The sequence below is a fragment of the Bos indicus x Bos taurus genome, unplaced genomic scaffold, assembly GCF_003369695.1.
Source record: "Bos indicus x Bos taurus breed Angus x Brahman F1 hybrid unplaced genomic scaffold, Bos_hybrid_MaternalHap_v2.0 tig00004679_arrow_arrow_obj, whole genome shotgun sequence".
NCBI lineage: Eukaryota > Metazoa > Chordata > Mammalia > Artiodactyla > Bovidae > Bos > Bos indicus x Bos taurus.
This window is the reverse complement of record NW_020867834.1, coordinates 5,073-18,688: the sequence shown is the minus strand read 5'-3', so window position 1 is coordinate 18,688 and position 13,616 is coordinate 5,073. Positions and strand designations below refer to the sequence as shown.

At 62.6% G+C, this 13,616-nt stretch overlaps 1 protein-coding gene and 2 pseudogenes across 1 annotated transcript; 1 reads left to right on the top strand and 2 right to left on the bottom strand.

Annotated features, from left to right (window-relative positions):
* Positions 1-1,927: 1,927 nt before the first annotated feature.
* On the bottom strand, positions 1,928-4,187 carry LOC113889200 (annotated as a pseudogene).
* LOC113889199 (kinesin-like protein KIF19) lies at positions 4,186-8,845 on the top strand. The gene is made up of 8 exons (XM_027535987.1): positions 4,186-4,205; positions 4,454-4,938; positions 5,030-5,151; positions 5,617-5,753; positions 5,998-6,103; positions 6,245-6,332; positions 6,996-7,751; positions 8,006-8,845. The coding sequence occupies exons 1-8, from the start codon at positions 4,186-4,188 to the stop codon at positions 8,134-8,136; spliced, it is 1,845 nt and encodes a 614-aa protein (XP_027391788.1). The 3' UTR covers positions 8,137-8,845.
* Positions 8,846-9,807: 962 nt separating this feature from the next.
* Positions 9,808-11,679, bottom strand: LOC113889198 (annotated as a pseudogene).
* Between the last annotated feature and the right edge of the window lie 1,937 nt (positions 11,680-13,616).

Sequence of the window (13,616 nt, the reverse complement as noted above, 5' to 3'; positions counted from 1 at the left end):
TGAAGGCTGGACTCCTCCAGAGGCCCCAGGGTACCACTAGCTGTGCACCACTCTCCATGGAGTGTCCCCCAACTGAACCCAACTTCTCCTTGTATCAGATCCCCATGCAGCTCCCAGCTCATCTGGCTCTCCAGCCAACGCAGCTGTCCCGCCCCAAGATGCACGTTGCTGGACCCCGGCCTGGGGAGAATCACACCGAAGAACAGAGGATGCCAGTGGTTGGACACCTGACCCCTACCATCAGACCCCTGGGAAAGACCACACTGCCTATGGCCAAGGTCAAACTCCCTCCGTGCCAGAGCTTGGGTGAGTCCCAGCAAGTGTCGGGGGGCGGGGATAGCAATGGGGAGAGGGGAGCCCTTGGCCAGGCCAGGGAGGAGACTGGTTGAACTCCCTGCCCCTATGGCTGCCCCTTGCTGGAAACTGGGTTCCTGAAGACTATTAGTGGGACTGGCCTCTGGGGGGGAGGTGCCCCTAGGGAGTTCAGAGCCACTGTGGGTGACGAGAGGGGCATGGAGAGGCATGCCTTAAAGCAGAGCTCCTGGCCCTTCCCGTTGCAGGCCCCGAGGACACCTCCCCTGTCGCTGCCCCCTCCAACCCAGGGGATGTTTCCGAACGGGTTGCTCGGATGCCCCGCCTGCCCTATGGCACAAGCACTCAAGGCAAAAATGGACGCTTAGGGCACAACTGAGGGGCCCTGCCTGGAACCGGCCCTCCTGCCCGCCAAGGCTTGATGGGGTGTGGCAGTAATGGGAGACGGAGGCTGGGCAGATGGGGATGACCTGGCATCAGGAGCTCGGGATCTCAGAAGGCTGGGGCCCCTGGGACCCAGGAACCATGGGGGTGCCTGCCCCCACACTTCCGTGCCTTCAGTGCCAACGGGAAGGGGAACTGAGCCCAGGAGGCATGGCCTGGATGGCAGGGCTCCCTGGCTTCCCAGCCCTGGATCCCAGGGCTCCCTGGGCACAGACTCCTGTTGCCAAAACTCTTCTCTAAGATCTGCAACCAGATTGGCCTGAGGAATGTGGGGCGGGGGTGGAGCAAGGAGGGACTGTTCATGGGATTAGGGCTCCTGGGCCCACATCTGGGACAAGGGCATGCTGGATGGCTGGGGAAGGGCCTGCCGGGCATTTCCCTTACTGTGGCTGGGGGCTGGAAAGGAATCTAGCTTTGTTACTCAGCAGTCGTTTCCACCTTCCCCCTGCCCCAGAACTGCTTGTTAACAATAAAAATCCCATTTGAGTTTTGTTGGTTGTTCCGGAAACTAGACCTTGTCTGAAAGGTGGGGTGGTCCTGACAGACTGGGCTTCCCTTCCCCGGGTCGTGCTAATGGTAAAGAACCTGCCTGCAATGCAGGAGATGCAAGAGATGTGGGTTCAATCCCTGGGTCAGGAAGATCCCCTGGAGGAAGAAATGGCAACCCACTCCAGATTCTTGCCTGAGGAATCCCATGGGTAGAGGACTGGCGGGCTCCAGTCCACGGGGCTGCAAAGAGCCGGACACGGCTGAGCGACCGAGCACATCACTGATTAAGATTCAACCCAAGTCCCCTCTTCCCACCACACCCTCTTCTTCTCCGGCTGGTTGTAGAGCACCAGTCAACAGACTCCTGGGGGAAAGCGTTTTTCCTCCGGACTCTGAGGTCTCTGCCCAGACCCCCTCCCAGGAGAGGTCAGAGACTTAGGGTTGTGCTTACCCCTCCCACCCCAGGAAGCCAGGGCTCAGAAACTGCTCAACTGAGCCCCTCAGTTTCAGGTGAGAAAGCACCCCCAAGGTGCACCTGACCATCTCGATGCTTTTACCTGCCCTGTCCCCTGTGGGGACGGGGGCCCTTGGGGAAAAGGTAATGAACAATGGGGAGTCCCTGACCTGTGGAGCCCTCCTTGGACTGTTTTTGCCCCCAGAACTGGGTGGTTTAATCACCCCCTTGCCGCTCCGAGCGCTGGTTTATTCTACCAAGAGCTCTGGCTTCCCACGTAGTGCTGGTGATAAACAATCCACTTGCCAATGCAGGAGACGCAAGAGACACGGGTTCGATTCCTGGGTTGGGAAGATTCCCCTGCAGATTGCCCTCCAGTTATTCTTGCCTGAAAAGTTCCACGGGCAGAGGAGCCTGCCAGGCTACATACAGTACACGAGGTGGCAAAGACTGAAACACCGCTGAGCACACACATACACAGCACCAGGAACCTTCCTTTCAGGTCAGTGAGAAAGCAGCTGCTGAAACCAGGCATCTGGTCTACCACCCACCACCTGGCTTCTATCCACCCAGCTCTCAGGCTGCTAGCACCTGGTCCCCCAGCGGGCCAGGACAGACACCTCCACTGGCCATGCCAATCCCGGTCCCTCTGCACCATCTCTACTGGGCCTTTATTTTCCTGATCCAGAGGCCTCAGGGATGCTCAGCTTCCCACCCTGGCCCGCCTGGCTACTTGGGGGTCCGGATGAGGGTGTGATAGACGGGCTTGACAATGAGGTGGAGATGCAGGGCATTCTCCACCAGGTACTCGGAGTTGCGCCGCTGCAGGTCGGCGTGCGCCAGGAAGTCACCGGCCTCCTCGCTGCTCTGGTGGAAGCTGTAGGCGTGGCGGACCAGCAGGCGGCCGTGGTGGCGCGCCCCCACCAGCACGGTCTTCTGGAAGCTCACGCCCGCCGCGTCGCCGCCGCTGCTGGCCGGCGTGACCACCAGCCGGGGCCGGCCGTCCTCGGGGCGTGCGAGGGGCAGCGGTGTGCCCGTGGCGTCCGCGTAGACAGGTCGCAGGCTTACCGGGAGCCAGCGTGGCGAGAAGAGCACGTTCCAGGTGACCCGGCGGCCCGAGTCGTGGCCGCTTGGGCCCAGCTGCGTCTGGAAGCTGGTGCTGCGATCGTCGCGGGCTGGGTTGTTGATGACCCAAGGGGCGCCCCAGGCGGGCGCAAGGTAGTTGCGGGGCAGGAAGGCGCTGCCATTGACGTCGAAAAACTTGGCGTAGTGCAGCGGCGAGGCGGCGTGGAACTGGTAGGCCTGAAGGAGCAGGTCGGCCACCGCCGGGCCGTGGCGCGCCAGGGCGGCCGAGCGCGCCTGAAGCTGGAACAGTTGAGCCGGAGGGATCATGGGGTAACTGATGGCGCGCAGCGCGCGCTCGGCCACAGCCGGCGGCGGCCGCGCGCGGCCCAGCCACGCCTCCAGCGCCTGGAAGAGCTCCAGCTCGTCCTGCAGCACGAGGTCCGAGCGCGGAAGCAGCTGCGCCAGCAGCTCAGGGCTCACGGCGCCCCACTCGGCGCTCCCCGCCACGGCCGACAGGTTCCAGGCCAGGAACTGCAGGCAGCTCTGGCGCAGGGCCTCGTCCCCGGTGCTCACCGCGTAGTGGTACCAGCCCACCGCCGGGCCCGCGCCGCCCGCCAGGTGCGCGCGCATATAGTCGGCCACGCCCCGCTGCAAGGAGGCCACGCGGTACTTGGTGGCCAGCTGGTGCAGGGGGATGGCCTGTGCCAGCAGCACGGTCAGCTCTCCGCAGTAGAGGTACTTGCCATAGAGGTGCAGAGATGGAGCGCGGTCAGGGAGGCCAGCGGTTACCCTACCCAGCGCTGCCTCCGGAGTCCCGAGGGTACCCGGCCTTGGGCAGACAGTATCGTCATTAAGGGAGCCAACAGAAGGACCTTCCCGCGCGCATCCTACTTCACCGCCTCTTCTTTCCGGTTTCTCGTGGGACGTGGAAATAAGCAAGCATTTATTGAGCACAGGTGGCTCAGTGGTGAAGCATCCGCCTGCCAATTCAGGAGACGCAGGTTCTGTCCCTGGGTCAGGAAGATCCTCAGGAGTAGGAAATGGCTACCCCCTCCAGTATTCTTTCCTGGAGAACCCCATGGACAGAGGAGCCTGGCGGGTCACAGAGTCAGACACCAGTGAGGGACTAACGCTTTGTGTGTGTGGACTCCGTTGCTCAGTTGGGTCCGACTCTTTGCTACCCCCTGGACTATAGCCCACCAGCCTCCTCTGTCCATGGGATTCTCCAGGCAAGAACTCATCTTTAAAATGGGAGTGGTCAACCCTAGTGGGGTTGATGAGAAGAGTAAATAAATCCTTTCACACATTAAAGACTCAGAAAACTGTTAGCCAACATTTTAATGAGGATTTTCCAGATCTCCCTTCTCTGTTCTGGAGCATAGCCATACCAGGGGGCTTCAGGGTCCACCAGTCCAGAGGGCATGAGATGGGCTGCGGTTGAGCTGGTCCACGGAGCTCATTTCCCTGGATTCCCTGGTGGCTCAGATGGTAAAGAGTCCGCCCGCCAATGCGGGAGACTGAGGTTCCATCCCTGGGTCCGGAAGATCCCTTGGAGAAGGAAATGGCAGCCCACTCCAATATCCTCGCCTGGAGAATCCGATGGAAGAAGGAGCCTGGCGGGCTGCGGTCCATGGGGTCGCAGAGAGTTGAACAGAACTGAGCGACTTTACTGCACGGAGCCTGTTTCAGGGATGGGTTGCAAGAAGGTGGGCACAGAGGGGTCACTCAGGAGCAGTCCCCGGGTGCAGAGTACAAGACACAGCTTCGAAAAGCAGGCCACGGAGTGGGGCTTCAGCCGGCCGCACAGCATCCGGGGGCTTGGAAGGGCGAGGACCCGCTCAGCGGCGGGCGCGGGCGGCCCCTCACCGGCCACCTGGTGCTGACCGCCCGCTCGGCTCCCCAGCTGGCGCTGGAGCAGCGGTGCCGAGAGCTGCGCGCGCGGGGCCGCCGCCTGGAGGAGACGCTGCCGAGGCGCGTCAGCTCGGAGCAGCAGCGCGAGGCGCTCGGCCTGCTCTACCGCGTGCACGAGCTGGAGCTGGAGAACGCCGAGATGCAGTCGCAAGCCCTGCTCCGCGACGGCGCGCTCCACCACCGCCGCGAGGCCCTGCGCCGCCTGGAGCAGCGCCGCAGCCTCTGCGAGGAGATCATCCGCGCCCAGCGGCAGCTCATCCAGGGTAGGGTCCCCGCGCTACCTACCCCGCGAGTCCGACCCGCTAAGGGCCCGAGAGCGCGCACTGAGCCCTGCCTCTCCTTCCCCCACCGCAGACGGCAACCTGGCCGTGCCGCAGCACCTGAAGGAGCTGTGCGAAGTGTACCTGCGGGAGCATGAGGAGGGCAACCTGGAGCGTGCCACCATGATGGACCGCCTGGCCTCTCGGGCCCTGCAGGTGGGCGCCCGGGCCGCACCATGCGCCCCTGTGCTAGGGGCAGGGCTGATGCCCAAGGCGGCGCCTTCCAGCAAGTAGGCTGGCCTCGGGACCGGGCTGGCTGGTCCCCAGAAAGCTGACACCTCCTCCTTATCCGACACAGAGCCTCGCCAAGCTCTCCTCCCGTGGTGTTCTTCTCCCGCACGTGTCCCCATCCAGGGTCTGAAGGTCAGGGTTGGCCATCTGAGATATCACTAAGGGCCCCAGATGCCCTCGCAGGAGCCCAGGCCACCAGGCGGTGCCCCTGGGGATGCCTAGCAGACCACGGCTGGCCCCTGGGGACTCAGAACACAAGCCCCCCTGTCTTCTGGGGCTCCCAGCCCAGATTACAGCCCCAGACACTCTGTGTGCCTGTGTGACCCAGGCTGTTTACTCGGTCCGAGACCAAGTCTTCCGACTCCCCTCTCCCTCCTTTCCTCTCCCCAGGACAGCGCCTTGCCCAAGATTAGCCCCCCAGGAACTGTGCCGACCCCGGAGGAGTCTGACCTAGAGAGCGTCAAGATGCCGAACTCCGAGTCCCCGCACCAGCACGGAAGCTTCCTCCCTCTGCTCGGCACTGAGAGGTGAGCTGAGGACCACTTCCAGCCATCCAGCCCGCCTGAGCCACCAGGCCGTGTCTCAGAGATGCCAGCCCAGACCTGGCTTCAGGGAGGATGGAGCAGGAAAGAGGGGAGGGGGGCACAGGTCTGGAGCCAGGACTTTGGGGTCCTCGTTCCCACAATGCAACAGTTCTCAGGAGGGGTGGCAGTGGGACCCCCATGGTACCAGCCTGGGCAACAGCTGCCCATCCTCCTCTGCCCACCTCAGTGAAGCCAACCACCTGTTCAAGGCCAGCTCCCGGGCCTGGCAAGCGAAGGGCTTCTGTCTGCCCACCCCACCCCCAATCCGGGCGGGCACCCTGGTGACACAGGAGGTGAGCAGTGGGCCCCACGGGTGGGAGTACCCAGGAGAGACATCCAGTGGTTGGGATGGAACTTTTCCAAAACAGCCCTCTGAGGACATAGGGTTCCTGCTGGGTCCAATGGCTTCTTTTCCCAACCCATTCATCTCACAGGCCACCCCTCAGGTCGGACTGAACAGCCAGATCAACTCCTCCCCTGAAAGCATCGAGAATCTGTCGCAGATCCCCTTGTCCCACAAAGGTGTGTCCCCTGCCTCCCCCGACACCCTATCAGCCTGAGCCTGGCATGATCTCAATAGCTCAGCGCACCCAGCCGAAGCCCCTTCCTTCCCTCTCCTCTGCTGAACACACCCAGGCATCATTCTAGAAAGAGAGGCACCAGTACCCAGAGAAGAGTAACCACCTGCTCTGTCCACACAGAGCAGGGGACACAATTGGAAACCAGAATGGGGAACACATGGTACTTGGGGTCACGCCCCCTCCACTTCCCACTCGGAAATAATTGTAATAGCAAATAGAGTCCGAATCCTCCCTACCCTGTGGCCACAGGTGACCCTCATTATCTCAGCAATCCATCCTCAGAACCTGGGACTTCCCTGGCAGTCCAGTGGTTAAGACTCAGCACTTCCACTGCAGTGGGTGCAGGTTCGATCCCCAGTCAGGGAACTAAGATCCTGTATGCCGTGTGTCATGGTAAAAAAAAAAAAAAAAAACTTCCCAACCCACTGAGGCTAGTTTTACCATCATCAGTTTACAGATGAAAAGAAGGCTCAGAAACTTGCCCAAAGTTTCTCAAACTGCAAGTTGGGGTGAGCTGCAGCAGAGAAAGGGGTGTTGGAGGTGCAGGAGGGGGGGGGAAACGTGGCATTTATCCCGGGGTGGGTGCCGCTCTGTCCCGCCGCAGGGAGGAAGGAGACCACGGCCGACACCAAGATCATCACTGGGAAGGCTGCCGGGCACCACTCGCAGGCCCTGGGGGCCGAGGGGCGCCAACTGCTGGCACCCACCATGAAGCAGAGCAGCCTGTCCCTGCACTTGAAGGGCCAGACTGATGACGTGCGGCCGCCCGGACCGCTGGCCTGCAAGCGGCCGCCCAGCCCCACCCTCCAGCACACCGCCAGCGAGGACAGCCTATCCAGCAGCACAGGCGAGGCGCCATCCCGGGCAGTCGAGCGTCATGGCGATGGCCCTTGTCCCCCGCTGCAAGGCCAGAAGAAAAGCCCAAGAAAGAAACGAGAGGAGTCCCTGGAGGCAAAGAGGAAGCGGAAGTCCCAGGCCTTTGAAGTCACAGGACAAGGGGTGAGCCTAGAGGGACAGGAGCTGGGGGTGTCTGGACCCCTTCCTTGCCAGGTTCTGAAGGCTGGACTCCTCCAGAGGCCCCAGGGTACCACTAGCTGTGCACCACTCTCCATGGAGTTTCCCCCAACTGAACCCAACATCTCCTTGTATCAGATCCCCACGCAGCTCCCAGCTCATCTGGCTCTCCAGCCAACGCAGCTGTCCCGCCCCAAGATGCACGTTGCTGGACCCCGTCCTGTGGAGAATCACACCGAAGAACAGAGGATGCCAGTGGTTGGGCACCTGACCCCTACCATCAGACCCCTGGGAAAGACCACGCTGCCTATGGCCAAGGTCAAACTCCCTCCGTGCCAGAGCTTGGGTGAGTCCCAGCAAGTGTCGGGGGGCGGGGATAGCAATGGGGAGAGGGGAGCCCTTGGCCAGGCCAGGGAGGAGACTGGTTGAACTCCCTGCCCCTATGGCTGCCCCTTGCTGGAAACTGGGTTCCTGAAGACTATTAGTGGGACTGGCCTCTGGGGGGGAGGTACCCGTAGGGAGTTCAGAGCCACTGTGGGTGACGAGAGGGGCATGGAGAGGCATGCCTTAAAGCAGAGCTCCTGGCCCTTCCCGTTGCAGGCCCCGAGGACACCTCCCCTGTCGCTGCTCCCTCCAACCCAGGGGATGTTTCCGAACGGGTTGCTCAGATGCCCCGCCTGCCCTATGGCACAAGCACCCAAGGCAAAAATGGACGATTAGGGCACAACTGAGGGGCCCTGCCTGGAACCGGCCCTCCTGCCCGCCAAGGCTTGATGGGGTGTGGCAGTAATGGGAGACGGAGGCTGGGCAGATGGGGATGACCCGGCGTCAGGAGCTCGGGATCTCAGAAGGCTGGGGCCCCTGGGACCCAGGAACCATGGGGGTGCCTGCCCCCACACTTCCGTGCCTTCAGTGCCAACGGGAAGGGGAACTGAGCCCAGGAGGCATGGCCTGGATGGCAGGGCTCCCTGGCTTCCCAGCCCTGGATCCCAGGGCTCCCTGGGCACAGACTCCTATTGCCGAAACTCTTCTCTAAGATCTGCAACCAGATTGGCCTGAGGAATGTGGGGCGGGGGTGGAGCAAGGAGGGACTGTTCATGGGATTAGGGCTCCTGGGCCCACATCTGGGACAAGGGCATGCTGGATGGCTGGGGAAGGGCCCGCCGGGCATTTCCCTTACTGTGGCTGGGGGCTGGAAAGGAATCTAGCTTTGTTACTCAGCAGTCGTTTCCACCTTCCCCCTGCCCCAGAACTGCTTGTTAACAATAAAAGTCCCATTTGAGTTTTGTTGGTTGTTCCGGAAACTAGACCTTGTCTGAAAGGTGGGGTGGTCCTGACAGACTGGGCTTCCCTTCCCCGGGTCGTGCTAATGGTAAAGAACCTGCCTGCAATGCAGGAGATGCAAGAGATGTGGGTTCAATCCCTGGGTCAGGAAGATCCCCTGGAGGAAGAAATGGCAACCCACTCCAGATTCTTGCCTGAGGAATCCCATGGGTAGAGGACTGGCGGGCTCCAGTCCACAGGGCTGCAAAGAGCCGGACACGGCTGAGCGACCGAGCACATCACTGATTGAGATTCAACCCAAGTCCCCTCTTCCCACCACACCCTCTTCTTCTCCGGCTGGTTGTAGAGCACCAGTCAACAGACTCCTGGGGGAAAGCGTTTTTCCTCCGGACTCTGAGGTCTCTGCCCAGACCCCCTCCCAGGAGAGGTCAGAGACTTAGGGTTGTGCTTACCCCTCCCACCCCAGGAAGCCAGGGCTCAGAAACTGCTCAACTGAGCCCCTCAGTTTCAGGTGAGAAAGCACCCCCAAGGTGCACCTGACCATCTCGATGCTTTTACCTGCCCTGTCCCCTGTGGGGACGGGGGCCCTTGGGGAAAAGGTAATGAACAATGGGGAGTCCCTGACCTGTGGAGCCCTCCTTGGACTGTTTTTGCCCCCAGAACTGGGTGGTTTAATCACCCCCTTGCCGCTCCGAGCGCTGGTTTATTCTACCAAGAGCTCTGGCTTCCCACGTAGTGCTGGTGATAAACAATCCACTTGCCAATGCAGGAGACGCAAGAGACATGGGTTCGATTCCTGGGTTGGGAAGATTCCCCTGCAGGAGGAAAGGGCATTGCCCTCCAGTTATTCTTGCCTGAAAAGTTCCACGGGCAGAGGAGCCTGCCAGGCTACATACAGTACATGAGGTGGCAAAGACTGAAACACCGCTGAGCACACACATACACAGCACCAGGAACCTTCCTTTCAGGTCAGTGAGAAAGCAGCTGCTGAAACCAGGCATCTGGTCTACCACCCACCACCTGGCTTCTATCCACCCAGCTCTCAGGCTGCTAGGGCCTGGTCCCCCAGCGGGCCAGGACAGACACCTCCACTGGCCATGCCAATCCCGGTCCCTCTGCACCATCTCTACTGGGCCTTTATTTTCCTGATCCAGAGGCCTCAGGGATGCTCAGCTTCCCACCCTGGCCCGCCTGGCTACTTGGGGGTCCGGATGAGGGTGTGATAGACGGGCTTGACAATGAGGTGGAGATGCAGGGCATTCTCCACCAGGTACTCGGAGTTGCGCCGCTGCAGGTCGGCGTGCGCCAGGAAGTCACCGGCCTCCTCGCTGCTCTGGTGGAAGCTGTAGGCGTGGCGGACCAGCAGGCGGCCGTGGTGGCGCGCCCCCACCAGCACGGTCTTCTGGAAGCTCACGCCCGCCGCGTCGCCGCCGCTGCTGGCCGGCGTGACCACCAGCCGGGGCCGGCCGTCCTCGGGGCGTGCGAGGGGCAGCGCTGTGCCCGTGGCGTCCGCGTAGACAGGTCGCAGGCTTACCGGCAGCCAGCGTGGCGAGAAGAGCACGTTCCAGGTGACCCGGCGGCCCGAGTCGTGGCCGCTTGGGCCCAGCTGCGTCTGGAAGCTGGTGCTGCGATCGTCGCGGGCCGGGTTGTTGATGACCCACGGGGCGCCGCAGGCAGGCGCGAGGTAGTTGTGGGGCAGGATGGCGCACCGTTGACGTCGAAAAACTTGGCGTAGTGCAGCGGCGAGGCGGCGTGGAACTGGTAGGCCTGAAGGAGCAGGTCGGCCACCGCCGGGCCGTGGCGCGCCAGGGCGGCCGAGCGCGCCTGAAGCTGAAACAGCTGCGCCGCAGGGATCATGGGGTAACGGATGGCGCGCAGCGCGCGCTCGGCCACAGCCGGCGGCGGCCGCGCGCGGCCCAGCCACGCCTCCAGCGCCTGGAAGAGCTCCAGCTCGTCCTGCAGCACGAGGTCCGAGCGCGGAAGCAGCTGCGCCAGCAGCTCAGGGCTCACGGCGCCCCACTCGGCGCTCCCCGCCACGGCCGACAGGTTCCAGGCCAGGAACTGCAGGCAGCTCTGGCGCAGGGCCTCGTCCCCGGTGCTCACCGCGTAGTGGTACCAGCCCACCGCCGGGCCCGCGCCGCCCGCCAGGTGCGCGCGCATATAGTCGGCCACGCCCCGCTGCAAGGAGGCCACGCGGTACTTGGTGGCCAGCTGGTGCAGGGGGATGGCCTGTGCCAGCAGCACGGTCAGCTCTCCGCAGTAGAGGTACCTGCCAGAGAGGTACAGAGATGGAGCGCGGTCAGGGAGGCCAGCGGTTACCCTATCCAGCGCTGCCTCCTGAGTCCCGAGGATACCCGGCCTTGGGCAGACAGTATCGTCATTAAGGGAGCCAACAGAAGGACCTTCCCGCGCGCATCCTACTTCACCGCCTCTTCTTTCCGGTTTCTCGTGGGACGTGGAAATAAGCAAGCATTTATTGAGCACAGGTGGCTCAGTGGTGAAGCATCCGCCTGCCAATTCAGGAGACGCAGGTTCTGTCCCTGGGTCAGGAAGATCCCCTGGAGTAGGAAATGGCTACCCCCTCCAGTATTCTTTCCTGGAGAACCCCATGGACAGAGGAGCCTGGCGGGTCACAGAGTCAGACACCAGTGAGGAACTAACGCTTTGTGTGTGTGGACTCAGTCGCTCAGTTGGGTCCGACTCTTTGCTACCCCCTGGACTATAGCCCACCAGCCTCCTCTGTCCATGGGATTCTCCAGGCAAGAACTCATCTTTAAAATGGGAGTGGTCAACCCTAGTGGGGTTGATGAGAAGAGTAAATAAATCCTTTCACACATTAAAGACTCAGAAAACTGTTAGCCAACATTTTAATGAGGATTTTCCAGATCTCCCTTCTCTGTTCTGGAGCATAGCCATACCAGGGGGCTTCAGGGTCCACCAGTCCAGAGGGCATGAGATGGGCTGCGGTTGAGCTGGTCCACGGAGCTCATTTCCCTGGATTCCCTGGTGGCTCAGATGGTAAAGAGTCCGCCCGCCAATGCGGGAGACCGAGGTTCGATCCCTGGGTCGGGAAGATCCCTTGGAGAAAGAAATGGCAGCCCACTCCAATGTCCTCGCCTGGAGAATCCCATGGAAGAAGGAGCCTGGCGGGCTGCGGTCCATGGGGTCGCAAAGAGTCGAAAAGAACTGAGCGACTGCACTGCACGGAGCCTGTTTCAGGGATGGGTTGCAATAAGTGGGCACAGAGGGGTCACTCAGGAGCAGTCCCCGGGTGCAGAGTTCAAGACACTACTTCGAAAAGCAGGCCTCGAAGTGGGGCTTCAGCCGGCCGCACAGCATCCGGGGGCTTGGAGGGGCGAGGACCCGCTCAGCGGCGGGCGCGGGCGGCCCCTCATCAGCCACCTGGTGCTGACGGCCCGCTCGGCTCCCCAGCTGGCGCTGGAGCAGCGGTGCCGAGAGCTGCGCGCGCGGGGCCGCCGCCTGGAGGAGACGCTGCCGAGGCGCGTCAGCTCGGAGCAGCAGCGCGAGGCGCTCGGCCTGCTCTGCCGCGTGCACGAGCTGGAGCTGGAGAAGGCCGAGATGCAGTCGCAAGCCCTGCTCCGCGACGGCGCGCTCCGCCACCGCCGCGAGGCCCTGCGCCGCCTGGAGCAGCGCCTCAGCCTCTGCGAGGAGATCATCCGCGCCCAGCGGCAGCTCATCCAGGGTAGGGTCCCCGCGCTACCTACCCCGCGAGTCCGACCCGCTAAGGGCCCGAGAGCGCGCACTGAGCCCTGCCTCTCCGCTCCCCACCCTAGACGGCAACCTGGCCGTGCCGCAGCACCTGAAGGAGCTGTGCGAAGTGTACCTGCGGGAGCATGAGGAGGGCAACCTGGAGCGTGCCACCATGATGGACCGCCTGGCCTCTCGGGCCCTGCAGGTGGGCGCCCGGGCCGCACCATGCGCCCCTGTGCTAGGGGCAGGGCTGATGCCCAAGGCGGCGCCTTCCAGCAAGTAGGCTGGCCTCGGGACCGGGCTGGCTGGTCCCCAGAAAGCTGACACCTCCTCCTTATCCGACACAGAGCCTCGCCAAGCTCTCCTCCCGTGGTGTTCTTCTCCCGCACGTGTCCCCATCCAGGGTCTGAAGGTCAGGGTTGGCCATCTGAGATATCACTAAGGGCCCCAGATGCCCTCGCAGGAGCCCAGGCCACCAGGCGGTGCCCCTGGGGATGCCTAGCAGACCACGGCTGGCCCCTGGGGACTCAGAACACAAGCCCCCCTGTCTTCTGGGGCTCCCAGCCCAGATTACAGCCCCAGACACTCTGTGTGCCTTTGTCACCCAGGCTGTTTACTCAGTCCGAGACCAAGTCTTCCGACTCCCCTCTCCCTCCTTTCCTCTCCCCAGGACAGCGCCTTGCCCAAGATTAGCCCCCCAGGAACTGTGCCGACCCCGGAGGAGTCTGACCTAGAGAGCGTCAAGATGCCTGAACTCCGAGTCCCCGCACCAGCACGGAAGCTTCCTCCTCTGCTCGGCACTGAGAGGTGAGCTGAGGACCACTTCCAGCCATCCAGCCCGCCTGAGCCACCAGGCCGTGTCTCAGAGATGCCAGCCCAGACCTGGCCTCCAGGGAGGATGGAGCAGGAAAGAGGGGAGGGGGGCACAGGTCTGGAGCCAGGACTTTGGGGTCCTCGTTCCCACAATGCAACAGTTCTCAAGGAGGCGTGGCAGTGGGACCCCCGTGGTACCAGCCTGGGCAACAGCTGCCCATCCTCCTCTGCCCACCTCAGTGAAGCCAACCACCTGTTCAAGGCCAGCTCCCGGCCTGGCAAGCGAAGGGCTCCTGTCTGCCCACCCCACCCCCAATCCTGGCCGGCACCCTGGTGACACAGGAGGTGAGCAGTGGGTCCCACGGTTCCCTGGATGTGGGTGGAGTACCCGGGAGGGACACCC

Excerpts from the sequence above, each read along its gene's own strand:
- LOC113889199 (XM_027535987.1), top strand. The coding sequence starts at position 4,186 with ATGAGATGGGCTGCGGTTGA. Across the intron at positions 4,206-4,453 it reads ATGAGATGGGCTGCGGTTGA|GGATGGGTTGCAAGAAGGTG; the intron begins GCTGGTCCACGG and ends AGCCTGTTTCAG. Across the intron at positions 5,152-5,616 it reads TGGCCTCTCGGGCCCTGCAG|GACAGCGCCTTGCCCAAGAT; the intron begins GTGGGCGCCCGG and ends TCCTCTCCCCAG.